Genomic DNA, 15,059 nt, shown 5'->3' on the forward strand with positions numbered 1-15,059 from the left:
ATTTATGAATTTGTGGAATGAAGATGAAAAAAGGTCTCAGGGGATTGGAATGACATGAGGGCAAGTAATTAATAACAGAATTTACATTTTTTGGTTGAACTAACCATTTAACCTATATTAGGTTATGTACTTCAAAATCCATAATAATTTTCTTTATTCTGATTTTAATTCAGGAGTGCCTGCTCCGACAACCTCTAATCCATTCCAAAATGAAGCACCCCGCCTGACGCTTAATCAGATGCGTCCCAGCTCCACGTCTCCCGCACCCTCATCACTTCCATTCAATGCGTCTCTGGCCATGGCATCCAGCCAGCAGCCCAGCTCTTTGCCCAACACCTTCACACAGTCTGCACAGGTGATGCCGCTGATCCCTGGACCCCTACCGCAACCACTGCTACCACTGTCCAGCAAAACCATGCTTGCAGATCCAGATACACACAATCAGAACCCGTTCCTCTGAAAGACTACATCCAAAAAAGGACTGTTTAACTACCGAATGACTTAAAACTGGAACACATTTTTAATGGCTTTGCTCATTTCACAGCCTAAAGGTTTTGCTCTATGCAGTTGCTCTCAAGAGGCATTCACACATACATTGTTTTTTAATTTACAAATATACTTATTTTTAATAACAACGACCACTGGTAATGCTTTGTGGTTGTATCAAGTGGTTAATTTGAATGTTATATAAATGATCAGTTATGCAACGCACACATGCACAGTAGCAAACACATGATCTAGCATGTTCACCTGTATAGTTGGCCTAAAAAAAACATCAACATGGGGCAGACAAGTAATAAAGCCAACAGCTACACGTTACGTTAGAGCTGTGGCAAAAAAAATAGTGCAAGAAATCTATTCAGCATTGATTCTGAGCTTAGTTATTAACAGCAGATGGTGCTCTAGACCAGTGTTTCTCAACCACGTTCCTGGAGGACCACCAACACTGTATGTTTTGGATGTCTCCTTTGTCTGTCACTCATTACAGGTCCTTCAGTCTCTGCTAATGAGCTTATGATCAGGATCAGGTGTGTTTGGTTAAAGAGACGTAGAAAATGTGCAGAGCTGGTGGTCCTCCAGGAATGTGTTTAAGAAGCACTGCTCTAGGCTTTTCTTTAACAGCAGATGGTGCTCTAGGCCAGTGTTTCTCAGCCACGTTCCTGAAAGACCACCAACAACACTGCATGTTTTGGATGTCTCCTTGGTCTCTCACACTCATTACTGGTCTTTCAGCCTCTGCTAATGAGCTTATGATCAGAATCAAGTGTGTTTGGTTAAGGAGATGTAGGAAATGTGCAGCGCTGCTGGTCCTCCAAGAACGTGGTTGAACAACTCTGCTCCAGGCTTGTTTTCAACAGCAGAATTCACTCAAGGTTTTTTTAACAGCAGATGGCGCTCTAGGGTGGTTTTCAACAGCAGATGGTGCTCTAGGCTATTTTATTTAACTGCAGATGGTGCTCTAGGCTGGTTTTTTACCATGCACTCAAATAATCAAGAGGAAGAGCTCGGAGTCATGGAAATTGTTTTTTAGATCTCAAAATTAATGCAACAACAGCTTACTGTGAACACTGAATAATTTGTGTAAACATTTCCTAAGCTTATTAATGATTAATTTAGGTTCAAGCTTTATGCGTAAGAAATTGGATGCATCTGCTGTTAAAAATTAGACTCAGAAGCAATGTTGAAATTGTCAGAATCAATGCAGGATTGATTTCTTGAACAGTGCTATATTGCCCATACATTCTGCATTCTTCAGAGATGAAGTCAATCTCAATCTATTAGGCATTCATAACGGAAAACTCAAAGAGCTTTAACTGCAGGAACACACTTGAAAATGGCAGAGGGAAAGTGCTGAAAGAAGTTCACAAATGTCTAAAAGCAAAGTGGAACACAGCCAATGTTTGCCCTCTTCATTTGGTTTTTATTTGCTTTTTTCTCCCCTTACATTTTTCTTCTTTTGCTTAGATGAAATGTTGTTTGGTTATTATTGTTGTTGAAGTTCATTAAACTTGTTTAGTCAGTTTAAAAACCACAAATGTTTGGGACAAAACAGCTTTATAGTAATAAATAGAAAAAGTAACAAGTGGAAAAGGGGCTCTATGCACAGGGTGTGCCCAAACCCGCCAAGAAAACTTATAGTGAAAGCGATGGCCTGACCATCTTCCATTTCATGTGTTCCATTGAACAGCAACAATAGTATAATATAATCACAATCCAGTCAGTTAAATAGACCCAAGTATTTATTTAGTTGTTCAAGCATAATGAGACAGAAATACATTTAAATTTAGGCACCATATGAATGAAGCACGTTTCCATGTAGTGAGTCAAAGAGAACAAAATAATCACTTTCTGATAAACCGCCTCCAAATATCGAAAAGAAGAAATGTAATTGTAATGTAAATGTATTTTATATAGAATAAACAGTGGACCTTTTTATATATAGAATAAATTACTTGTGCCTCAGAAGATGAAGACGGAAATCAATAAATGTGCGGTGGCTTTGGGAGTTGGTAATTTAGGGAGGTTATACTACGAACCACTTTGATGATGAACTCTGGCTAAGAGATTTTAAATGACCAAAACCACATCTCAGCTATTTTACAATGTGGTACACAAAATCACGACTTTTTGATGAGCATGCTAGAATTTATTTGGTAAATTTGGTACCATCATTGTGTGCAATTTTTTTCTTGTCAAATTAAATTAATCTCCTAAGTAGATCCTAAACCTACGTTTTCAAAATGTATGCACATCTTGGCATTTCCATTAAGCATTTTTATAATGCAAAAAAAGTAGCAGATGAAAAATTCACAGCTTAGTTTGTCTGCACATAAAAATTAAAATTGAATGCAAAGCTTTTCACTGACACTACTAACTAGCCTAGCTAGCAATAAGAATGTCCACTATGGAGTATGTGTGAATCACTGTATGTGTGAATGACCTCCAACTGTAATAAAATGTGTGAATGTCAACTAGGCATAAACATGGCAATACAGATGCTGGCTTTATAAGAAATTACAAATAAATGGCACAGGTTAAAATTATGAATATTTAATCCAAGTATTACAATAGTTTGGATAAGAAGCTCTTATTACTTGTTCCAAAAAGCCCACTGCATAACCCAAGCACAATTCCAAAGCCTCATAGATTTTTATCATAATCTTGGATTCCTCACACCAGTTTCTAGCTCTGCTTTAGTGGTATTTTATTAGCCTGGAGTATCTGATGACTTTCAATGCAATCCTTTTATTTACTTGACATGACTGGTATCTGTGAACACTGAAGGCATCCGATGGGTCACTGGCTCCAGTATGAAATGACAGGGACTTTGGGGCCAATAATTTAAGTATGATTTTATAATATTGGGCATTGACTGTTGAATGACTAGTCCTCCAGCAAGAGAATGTACTCACTGTGGTGTTCAAAATGAGTTGATGCCACATACTAACAGAATGCAAGTACGTGAGACAATTGCACGTTGCTTATCAAATACAAAGATGGAGATGAAACTAAAAAGTGTGGCTTGTTGTTATTTTCATGTTTAGTAAATCATTCTCTCCACGCCTTGTCATTTCTTGCATGATTTCCAACATTTTAGATCTTTATTTCTTTGGAATTTCAAAAAATGAGAAATTCAGTGCAGGAAATAAAAACAGTGCCACATTGACAAAAAAAAAGGCAAAAAGTCACATAACGTTGTGGCCAATTTGTATGTCTACGAAAAACTAAAATAACTATAATCACAGTACACTCTCAGAAATAAAGGTACAGGGGCTGTCGCGGTACCTTTTCAAAAGGTACATATTTGTACCTAAAGGGTCCACATTGGTACCTCAAAAGTACTTTTTAGGTACATTTGGGTACTAATATGCACCTTTGAGGTACCGCTCTTTCGATACAAATATGTATCTTTTGAAAAGGTACTGGTATACAACACTGACTGTAGGTGTTGAGATTAAGGACAAAATTAGTGGATTTGACCAGGTTTACTTCATCACCCACTTGCAGATACTTTGGACTGATCAAAAGACAGAACAAGGTTTGGGTGGAGCATAACCAGAACTATTAGACCTCCCTCTGGGCAGCTCACCAAATGTGCTTGCTTTCTGCTCAATCAGATTATATGTTAAGGCAAACCTACGAAATAAAGCCGTAACCCACAAATCTCTTGTTGTGAACGTCAAAGTCCAAAACCCCTAATAAATGTAGCTGCGGTACATTTATGTTTGTATAAAGACCACTATCATTAATGACAATTTAAGATCTGCAATTATGGATATGCTTGTTTAATTCTTACATCAATAGGAAAACAAAAAATTTTAGCTTCACATGAAACTCAAGTCATTTCATACAGTACAGTTCGGTATGATTCAGCTAGGCTTGCTTTAGTTTAGTTTAGTTTGCTGTGCTTGTGTTTCCACTTCAGATTAGCATTGATAAAATTAGGTGGGATTATTGATATAGTTGCGCTGCCTCTACTGTCACGACTTCCTGAAAAACTCATTCCAGCTCTTGGTGGATCTGCTCCTCAGCTACAAACAAGAGGAACATCAGGACCTTTTACTGAAAACTAAAGTTGTGATATGTGGCCAAGTATTGTGATCAATATTCAGAATTTGGGCTCTGCATTTATCTCATCCAAGTGAACACACACCGGGAGCTGTGGGCAGCCCCTGCTGCACCACCTGGGGAGCAGTTGGGGCCTTGCTCAAGGGACTCCCCTCAGTTGTGGTATTAAGTGCAGGTTATTCACTCCCACCAACTTTAAACTCTAGCCATTAGGCTATGGCTGTTTGATTGTGCAAATAACAATAAAGCAGTAGCTGCTTCGACTATTTAAAAAAATTGGTTTTGGTGACTTGTTTCATAAATTTAATAACACCTGTAGTGATGGTTTTCTCTGACCGATCAGCAGTTTGCATGTCACATGTGTATACATAGAGCTATAGACAATTTGACTGTTAGATACTGTTAGCGAGGTGGCACAGTGGCTATGTAATTAGAACAGTTTTCTCGCTGCAAGAAGGTTGTTGGTTCAAGTACGACTGCACAAGGAGGCCTTTCTGTGTACAGTTTGCATTTTCTCTTCATGTCTGCGGGAATTTCCTCCAAATGCTCTGTTTCACCCTTAGTCTAAAGACATTTTTTGTAGGTGAATTGAATAAACTAAACTGGCCATAGTGTGTAAAAGGGAGAGTGTGTGGGTGTACACACATGTGCCAGAGTAATTGGGAAATTATTCTGCTATGGCAACCCTTGATAAAGCATGGAATAATCAAAAGGCGAGTATTTCCAGTGACTCCTAGTGATTCCATGGCCAAAGGATGCTATTGGAAAAAAGTTAAGTGTAAAAAAACAATGTACGTGTTGTAAAGTGTGGAAAAAAACATGCTGACTGAGGAGGGTTCACCCTTGAGGTAGGGTGAGATAGAGTTTAGACGGGAGATTGGACATTTACTGGTTCTGAAGACAGCCTTTCACTAGGAAAGTGTTGGAATTGAGCTTAGAATACGGCCTTTGGTTTTCTGAGGGTTAGGGTGGATGATGATGGATGACAGATTATAGTTATAGGAGACAAATACTGTTGAATCAGGGTGAATAACTTAATTTCTATTGGCTGGGGATTGGGGAGGCTACAAACTAGTTAAGCAACTGTTTGCAATCTCAGACTTCAGAGACCTTTGCTGTTTTTCAATATGTGTTCTTCAGCTGTCTTGTGTCCTCGTGTTCTCATGTAACGTCATCATCAGATGCCAAAGTTCAGTTCCAATACTCAAGACCGCAAGAACGCGTAAAAGGACGCTTGAAACTTCCCGGATGTGTTCTTAATATAGAGGACGCACTGATGCAGCATTGAGCCCCGAACTTGCTCTAGAAGTCCCAGAAGTCGTTGCGACTTGAGGTTGGAAGCACTGCGTTTTATTTCGATTTATTATTTAAGTTCAGAGATGTAACTTATTTACCTTAGAAGTTTCCCTAAATGAAATAGTGAATATAAACACTACTATGGACATCTTAATAAAGAAATATACACATTAATATACATGTTTGTTTGCTAAAATTAATATAAAAATCAGTTTTTTTTGTATTGTGCAACGTATATTTATAATGTTTTTATGCACAGTATATATTTTGAAAAGGGGAAAAAACAGTAACACAGCATCTCATTTCTCACAGGACGCGTTCTCTATTCTCGTTGTCTCCTGAGTTCATTCTTCCGAGGACACCAGGCAAGACCGGTCTCCACAATAACGCAAGTCTGTTCTCTGCGTTCTTGAAATTGAGAAACAGCTCTTCTCTGACATAAGGGTTGATGGACCAAAGAAAAATGTACAGCTCAAACAGCTTTATTGATATAGATAACAATACATAGTCCACAACAATCTACACTTATTAAAGTAGAAATGGTTATCAGTCATGATAAGCAACGTGATCATATTGTAAATATGCTAGCGTACTATATCTTCAAAGACTCTAAGCATTAAGAAGAAAAACAGAAATTACAAAACAATAGTCACATCTGCTTTTGCTTAATAACCGACAAACAGCTTAATGTCCTTTACTGTCCATTTTGGAAAGCTTGAACAAGCTGGATGGGCTGAAGTACAAGGAGCTGACACTCTTCTTCAGATGGGTAAAGAAAGGTCTGTTTTGTTTGTTGATTGTAGAAAGGGCCATGATGCAGAAATACAGAAGTACAAATACACTACGCAGTGGCAAATGTATACTGTCGGCTTATATAATGTTCACCTGCTCATGCTTAACTCCAAACTCAAAATAGTCCAAAGAACACAAATGCATTTTTTATTCAGTGGAACACAAGAGTCACTGGAGTCTTATGGAGTCTTTTTTTTTGCATTTCAGTGATTCTCAGCATGTTGTTACCATGGTTTCTTTTCATTGTGCATATCAGTTTCTTTAAAGTAAATTGTTTCCCTCAGAGCACTGAAATTATCCATGTGTCCATTACCAGTCGATCAGTTAGACACATTCATTCATTTTCTTGTCAGCTTAGTCCCTTTGTTAATCCAGGGTCTCCACAGCGGAATTAACTGCCAACTTATCCAGTACGTTTTTACGCAGCAGATGCCCTTCCAGCCGCAACCCATCCCTGGGAAACATACACATTCACACACACACTCATACACTACGGACAATTTTTGCCTACCCAATTCACCTGAACCTCATGTCTTTGGACTGTGGGGGAAACCGGAGCACCCGAGGAAACTTAGCGAATGGAGGGAGAGCAGGCAAACTCCACACAGAAACGCTGACTGAGCCGAGGCTCGAACCAGCGACCTTTTTGCTGTGAGGCGACAGAACTACCTACTGCGCCACTGCGTCACCTCAGTTAGACACAGTTTCTCAAACTAATGTGTTTGGATGTGCCGTGGCTGAGTGCAGTTACACTGTAAATCATCTTCACATCACATTTGTCAGATATCTACTGTGTCCTGTTATGTTAATCCCACTGTTTTCTTCATGCTAATCACTCGTGTCAGAGAGGTTTGAGGAAAGCCAGTGGAGCACGTCCTGAAGGCCCTGCCCGGAGCGAGCACTGACCTCTAGTATGGTGACAAATTGAGGTGCACTTTTGATGATGTCATCCATCCTGAACAGTGATTTCAGCTCAACCAGAGACATACTGCATAGAAGATCCCTGAGGAAACATATGCAGTGAGGAGTGATCGGTTTAACATGAATTAGTGCTGGACTGAGAAAAAGTGAAAGAAAGTTCAGCTGACCTCTTGTTGAAGAGTATAAGCACAGCAGCAGAGAGCAGAGACTCCGCAGAGAGAACAGATAGCAGCTGGACGCAGGATGAAGAAATCTGTTCAACGTTCACACAGTCCACCACAAACTGTAGCGAATCAAGAAGAGATAGAGATCAGTCATGATGAGCTACATAATCATATTTTAAAGCACTGCTTTGTTGAGCTTCAAATCTTTTAAGTCCAAACTGTATGATAAAAAATTTGCATGAATCACACGGCTTTATTCAGACAACACCCCAGTTGCAAATGCTTTTTTTTTCTTACCTGATCCGATCAGTTTTAATAGTTTGCAGACAATTTACTAAAGCATTAATAAAATACAGATTAATAATAGTTAATAATCACTTGTTGGACTGTTTAACATAGCCACTATGAAACAAGCTAAATATAAGCTGCAGACACTTAATATTAAATGATAATAGTTAATAATCTAAATGCATTGAATGATGAAAGTTGCAATATATTTAAAAAAAAAAATCTAATCCATGTTTTGTTAAATTTACACAGTTTTGGCCATCAGCTGTCTCTAGCATTTGGTGCAGGCAGAGATTTTTTAAGTACATTTTCATGATGTATTGTTTAATTTAATGTCGACATATACATGGTAGATAATTGGAAAAACAATGACGTTCAAATTTATAACAGCATATTATAGAACAAGCAACAATCTATTTTGTTTAAATTTGTTTTTGTATTGATTTTGATAATATTACACAGCACTAACAATGTGAGAGCAAAGAACAAAAAAGAAGTAAAGACAACTATCCTACATTCAAGTTGGGGCTGCACAATATATTGTTTCAGCATCGATATTGCAATGTGTGCATCTGCAATAGTCAAGTCGAAGGATATGCAATCGCAGGATTACACTTTAATATACAGTTTAATCACAATAGAGTAAAAGAACATGAAAACTCCACGCAGGGAGTGCCTTCTGGCTCAATTAGAACTTGAACCTTTGGCCCTGTTGTGAGGCAGTAGCGCTAGCCACTGAGCCACTGTTTCGCCTAATCATAGAATGAGACGGAATAAGAAGGGAAAGAGAGTGAGGGGTTGTGAAAACGGAGATGGTAAATTAAGTTTAGGCAGGATATATATAGTTGTTTTAGATTGATCTGATAGGCTAGCTAATGATCAGCTATAGTCGGTCATATCACGTGCTTCTCTTGAAATTAGTCTGCGAAACTTAACTTTACATGACCGTTTCCATCAACGCTGCACTACCAAAATTTCCCTGGCCTTACCAAAAAAAAAATGTTAATGGCCATTTCTTTGCCACAAACTTTAAATAATGTGTCAAAAGCCACGTATAACTGTATACATACACATTTCATTCAGCATAACTTTTCTTTCCGAAGCTGCAACTGTTTTTTTTTTTTTTGTTCATATTGTGATGCAATTCTTAGAGAAACAAAACATTAAATAAGAAAACTGTTGGCATGGCTTGTTTTTTTCTGCTGCGAGCTAAATGCAGGCAGTAATGTAGGCATTTCATAAAAAAAAGCTCAGGAAAGGGGGTTTAGAAGAGTTATTACAATCTAACAGACTTCTCCTCCTTCTCACCATTTCTGTTTGTTGTTAAAACTGACAGTTGGAGTAGCATGGTTAAATTTTTAATTTGCCCAAGTCGTAATCTACAATTTAAAAACAGGAAGTGCATTTTCAGATGTCAATTAATTGTTGTAAGGGAAAACACTTTTTTCTTAATGACATGCACAGATAAATGACAAAATCATATGGTTAGATTTGATTTCTTGGGGACTTTAAATACAACTGGCAATTTAAACAATTTTACAATTGTGATGAAACTAAATTTCCCAAAGATCCTCAAAAATAACATCTGTCAATTTAGATTTTAAATATTTAAAAATGTAAATAAATGTATAATCTGCAAAATTCAGTGTTATGCAAACAAAAAGAGCCGTATGGAAACTGTGCCAGTATTGTACTGCAGTTTAAATTATTTAACAAAAGGTGGCTCACTTAGCTGGCTTTTTTTTAAACAAATTAATGTTAATATATCGTTCGAATTACAGGAAGGGCTGTTCATTCTTTATGATGTGATATGCTGTGTTGACGAGTTTCTCGATGCGCTCATAATTCTCTTTGTTCGTTCATACGTCTCACAATCAAGTTCAATGGAGCAGATGAAGAGTTCTCGTCAACTCTTTTAGTCGCCATGCACGCTATGTGTGTCGGGTTAATCATGCACTTCGAAGTTTTGCTTTGTTCCTACGAAAAAGGCTCCGAATTTGTCAGCTTTTCCTGGAAACTGCCGGCAAACTATTCAAAGCATTACTTTTTTGTCATCTTGTACCCACATATATTTTTGCTTCCAAGACTTTAGAAAGAAAGACGTTTTCTTTTAGCCTCATAATTTGATGTTATTATCTCTTCGCTGTACTGATTGTTACAAGGTTACAGAAATAAACAATGTGCTCACAACATCCAATCAGATAAGAGCAACATGGTGTTTATGACTTCAAAAAGAAGGTAGTATTTAAAGGCTTAAAAGCACAATTCTCAATTCTACTGTGTTTGCACACAATTGTCGCAGGAAAACTAAACTTTAGTGACATGGTAGCACTGGCCCAATTGAGCCAGTAAGGATTCTGTCTACTGTCCCGAGCGTCTCGCATGCTGGCCCCAGAACATCAGGCAGTCCTTATTGTTGAGCCTTATGATGTTTCAAGCATTTAAAAGTGTGAAGTATTTTGCAATGCAATTGGGTTCAACTGATTTGAAGCTTTGAAAATAATAGTTTCTCCAATCACTAGTATCTAAAGTCTCTCTGCAGGAAGCTCTGGGAGTATTCCACATATTCTTAGTGTCTGCAAATGAGATATAATGTTCTGGAAATTGAGGCATCTCTCGCCCCCGATGTAATATCTTAATGAATTGAATTATAAATTACTGACACTCACAATAACAGATTTGCAATCCAAGTAGTATTTTGGCCAAATGGGTCCCATACAGCCTCCCAATTCTCGCACTGTTATCTTCTTCTTCTTCTTCTTTAATATGAGGTCAGTGAGGTTGGTGCCGACCTAAAAAAAAAAGATATTTTCAGAGAAAAATATTAATTTTTGACATTTTTATGGTCCCCGTAAATTAACAAAATGCAAAGTAAACTTCTCTATCTTGGAGTCATAATAACAATATATGATAAGAATTAGCTTTGTCTCGAATGAAAACACCTTTGGCTATACATAGCAACGGATTGGCCATCTGGCAGTTCTGGCAAATGCCAGAAGGGCCGGACCAGTTTTTAAATGTGGGCCGGTCATTTTTTTCTTCTTCTTCTTTTTTTTTAATATGTACTGTTTTTACATGCAGGCAGCATTTATCTCTTGCAAGATGCAAATACTATAAAGATGATGATGATAATAATAATAATAAAAAAAATAATAATAATAAATGTTAAGCATCTCGCTTAATCTGCGACAGCTGGCTGGTTTTGAGATGGGCTGACCCAATCTGACCCAGAGGTTATGCGGACGTAATCAAAATCTGGCAAAAATGTCAAACAAACAGTATGTGCAACACAAACTAATTGTCAAAGATGGACCATAAAAATGAAAAGGCGGTGCCAAAAAGCTCAGAGAAAACAAAGGGCTCTAAAACTCAGATGCTACCAAATTAATAAAATGAACTGAAATATTCTCGAAAGGTTTAAATTGGGCTGCTGCATTGGAGGACAGTAGTGCAGTAGAGAAGGTAAGAAGAAAACAGAAAATATACTTTGAAGTAATTATACAAGATTCACAGATAGTTTTTTTATTTAGTTTTTACTGTATGTATAAATTTGTTATAAATTGATTGTTTTTGTTCCAGTCACAAAGATTTAATGTTTAAATATCTATTTCATATGGCACTGCTTATATTATTTCACCATCTGTATGCCAATATAGTAGTGAATATGCCTGTTCATGGGTGGGCTGTGTCGGTGTGGTAATGTGGGCTGATGTGACTACAGTGCCAGGGCAGAATATTTGTCCCAGTCCACCACTGGTCATCCGCTATATTTTAGTTGGTAAAAGACGTTAACGTAAAAACCTTTTCTTATCTATTAAACTAAGTATATGTACTCATGCATAAAACGTATCAATAAATACATTACCAAATTGTCATAAGACTTTTTACACACTGTTTGTCATACAATGAGTTCTCACCGTCGGCAGAGTGACTGGCGCTTCGCCCAAATCTGCGCATGGATCCATCTGGCACAGCTGTTAGTCCAGATAAAGAAATATTCATGAACATTAAATGGTGCAGTTAACTTGTTTTTTAAAAACGCACATCGTAAAATATAAAACCACAAAAGTGAAATTACACAAACAAACAATCAGATTTAGAGGAACACAACATGCAGTCTGTCTAATGTAAAGAGCTGCTGAAGGATATTCTGTAGTCGCTTCAGTAGAAGCGTTTTTCCTACTCCAGTTGCACCGAGCAATAAGCACATGTTCACGAGCTGCAGTGCTTTAATCAAAATAAAGGCGCGGATGACTCCTGTTTTAATGCGACTGGCTTGTAAACATCACCTAAACAGATTTCCTGTATTGCTATAGCAACGGTTTTTAAATTTACAAAATAAAAGTCTCAATGCATCGTGAACGTTTCTTCAAATGGCTTTCAGCGCCTTCTAGTGTGGTGTAGCAGAACAATGGGGTTAGAAAAGACTCGAAAGTAATTCACGGAAAAGACACGATGTACTCATGCGTAGCCACATTTACATGCATAAAATCAAATTCACGTGCGCAAAATATTTAGATATTTACAAAAACAATTAACGTGCTCAAAATCTTTATATATTCGATGTAACCCACTCTGCATAGCTTTTCCATAGTCTGATCCTCTCAAACATGTCGAACGGAGAAAGAGATGCCCAGATTTCAAGCCAGAACTAATAAATTTTGACTTTCACTGAATAAAAACTTAATTTCCACCATATTTAATGAGCATAAACAGGTTCAGGCATGTTTAGTCTCTATTTTCTATTTCCCTTTATTCTCATGGAAAAAAGTGCCCTTAAATAATGAACATTTATCAATAGATTTTTGCTCATTTTTTCAATTGTTTACTTACTTTTAGTTCCATTTTTCCTTTCAAAATGCATAAATGAATAAATTTTTTAAAATAAATAAATAAATACATGAAAGAGGATTTGCACATACTCATTTAGGATGAACTAGCAAATTTGAAACATTCAAAACGTTTGTACACTGTTACACATTTGCAAATCGTGTTTTGTATTTGTGAAATATATTTTATAAATATGTATTTTTATTTTGTGTACGTGAATTGTTTTTTTTTTTTTTTTTTTGAATGTGTATATCAGGGGTCACCAACCTTTTGGAAACTGAAAGCTACTTCTTGGGTACCGATTAGTGTGTTATTAAATAACACATTTTTCTTAATTTACTGTTAATTATATGTTATTGTTAATAAGTAATAATATTCATCTATGTGAAGACATTAATCATGTAATTAATTACTCACAGTAGTTGTCAATAATGATTTAACAAATTAGATAAATATCAACACTTACTTTGTCTGAAATTGTTTTTAAAGTTTTTTTTAATATATAACTTAAAGTAATTTTCAAATTTACACCAAAGCAAGTGTGATTTAAATAGAATACCTATAAAAATATTAGATGAAGCTTACTCATATGTGTTAATTTTAGAACAGGCCCGCGGGCAACTAATGTGAACCTAGCGGGCTACCTGGCCACGGGCACCATGTTGGTGACCCCTGGTGTATAATTATATGGGCAATATCACTCGAGTGGCAGCGGGATATGGCTGTATATCAGGGAGCGTGTATATATATATATATATATATATATATATATATATATATATATATATATATATATATATATATATATATATGTGTGTGTGTGTGTGTGTGTGTGTGTGTGTGTGTGTGTGTGTGTATAGCCGGTAATTGTATGTGTATTTGTATTTGTTGAGGGGGGAAAAGTATTTGTATTTGTATTCGAGTAAAATTCAAAATGGAAATATATAAATATTTTCTATTACACTTCTAATTTACGTTATAGTGTAAGTATTGTTTAATTATACCCGTTGTAATAATTATGGATATGCAATATTGGTTGATGTTTTTGAACATGTAACAAGAAACGTCATTGAAAAGAAAAGAAAATAACAGCCATTACCTCATCCATGGTTAAACCAACAACTAATAAAGTACCATTGTGAACATTATAAACTCTACCACCACCGTTTTTGTTGAAGGACACTGAATAGACAGAATAAAGCCAAATAATACTTCAAAGAACTGTTCTTCTTCTGAAAGAACTTCTTTCTAATGCACAGAATTCCAAAAACTAAAATTAATAAAATATAACTAAATAAACCCCTGACTGGGGGATCTGGCAGAACAGAAGTATTCTATATAATACTAAAAGATACAACCCTGCTATTGTCAACGGCCTGCAAAACAGACAAAAAGTTTTTTTTTATTTTTTTATTTATTTATTTATTTTTTTAATGTTTGAAACTGACTTGCAGGGGCAGAATGTGGCTGGGTTGATGGTTTGGTGCTTGTGAGGGGATTGATGCTTGGGGGGGTTGGCAGACAGTATCAGGGGCCTCATGTACAAAGAATTGCGTGGAAATCATACTAAAACATTGCGTACACACAAAGCTGTAAATGTGTGTATGCAGAAAAAAATTCAGATGTATGAAACACTGCGTACGCTGAATCCGACGCATATTCTTTGTACATCTGAATGAACGAGAAACTGAGTGCAACATGCATGAGCACAAAACCCCTCCCTGCCTCCTCCCCCGTATGAATATGCTAATGACTCTACTTCGGCAAAACCCAACAAAAAAGCAATTGCTAAAGCAAGCCAAAAGAGAAAATTTAAACAGAATGTGAACTGCAGGTGCTGCTTTCGGAGGTAGACCAAAGAAAAACGGTTTTATTTGCAAGTTTGTCCTCCGGAATTAATAGCAAAAGAAAAAAATAGAGTGGGAGAGTTTAGCTTATGCAGTCAACACAGTTGGGTCTGAACATCGTGTGGATTTAAAAAAGAAATAGTGCGATGTAAAGGTGTCAAATTTTTTAGTACCTTTAACAGCCTGAGTGGCGCAGTTCGTTAAATGCATGGCAATATGTTTTCACTCGTTCAAGCATGAACTCGGTTCGAATCCAGCGTCTGATGAACTTTCCCCCGCTACATATCAGATTTTGCCTATACTCTTCATCATCATGAGGAAGACAAGTAGGAATCATTAATAAGTCTGTGCA

General features: G+C 36.8%; 2 protein-coding genes and 1 long non-coding RNA gene across 26 annotated transcripts in view; 1 reads left to right on the forward strand and 2 right to left on the reverse strand.

The window, feature by feature from the left end:
* The window catches only part of epn3a (epsin 3a), a 67,856-nt gene extending 64,295 nt beyond the window's left edge, over positions 1-3,561 (forward strand). For 8 of the 23 annotated variants that reach the window (XM_087245145.1, XM_087245150.1, XM_087245148.1 and 5 more), the window contains one exon: positions 174-3,561. In XM_087245145.1, coding sequence (XP_087101271.1) covers positions 174-460 — 287 coding nt within the window. In that variant the 3' untranslated portion in view covers positions 461-3,561. The remainder of the gene's footprint in view (positions 1-173) is intronic. The other 15 variants (XR_015481256.1, XR_015481267.1, XR_015481261.1 and 12 more) reach the window with 5 other exon arrangements.
* Positions 1,723-15,059, reverse strand: part of LOC147846047 (uncharacterized) — a 169,108-nt gene continuing 155,771 nt past the window's right edge. The window contains exon 2 of the long non-coding RNA XR_015481275.1: positions 1,723-4,137. This is a non-coding gene — a long non-coding RNA (uncharacterized LOC147846047). The remainder of the gene's footprint in view (positions 4,138-15,059) is intronic.
* On the reverse strand, positions 6,332-12,329 carry arl16 (ARF like GTPase 16). 2 transcript variants are annotated; one of them, XM_087241864.1, is made up of 5 exons: positions 12,179-12,325; positions 11,948-12,005; positions 10,700-10,822; positions 7,746-7,861; positions 6,332-7,660 (listed from the first exon to the last, which is right to left on the reverse strand). In XM_087241864.1, exons 1-5 carry the CDS (start codon positions 12,238-12,240, stop codon positions 7,486-7,488), a joined length of 534 nt encoding a protein of 177 aa, XP_087097990.1. In that variant the 5' UTR covers positions 12,241-12,325; the 3' UTR covers positions 6,332-7,485. The 2 variants fall into 2 exon arrangements, with proteins under 2 accessions (XP_087097990.1, NP_001082969.2); NM_001089500.2 differs by having other exon boundaries at positions 7,285-7,660; positions 11,948-12,006; positions 12,180-12,329.

Source organism: Danio rerio, chromosome 3 (assembly GCF_052040795.2).
Source record: "Danio rerio strain M-AB ecotype USA chromosome 3, GRCz13ab, whole genome shotgun sequence".
NCBI classification, from domain to species: Eukaryota; Metazoa; Chordata; class Actinopteri; order Cypriniformes; family Danionidae; genus Danio; species Danio rerio.

Bases quoted from the DNA above. Each gene is read 5' to 3' on its own strand.
- arl16 (XM_087241864.1), bottom strand. From the start codon at position 12,240: ATGTGCTTATTGCTCGGTGCAACTGGAGTAGGAAAAACGCTTCTACTG. The intron at 12,006-12,178 runs TATCCTTCAGCA...TCTGGACTAACA, and splicing joins CTACTGAAGCGACTACAGAA to GCTGTGCCAGATGGATCCAT. The intron at 10,823-11,947 runs GTGAGAACTCAT...TTTTTTTTTTAG, and splicing joins CGCCAGTCACTCTGCCGACG to GTCGGCACCAACCTCACTGA.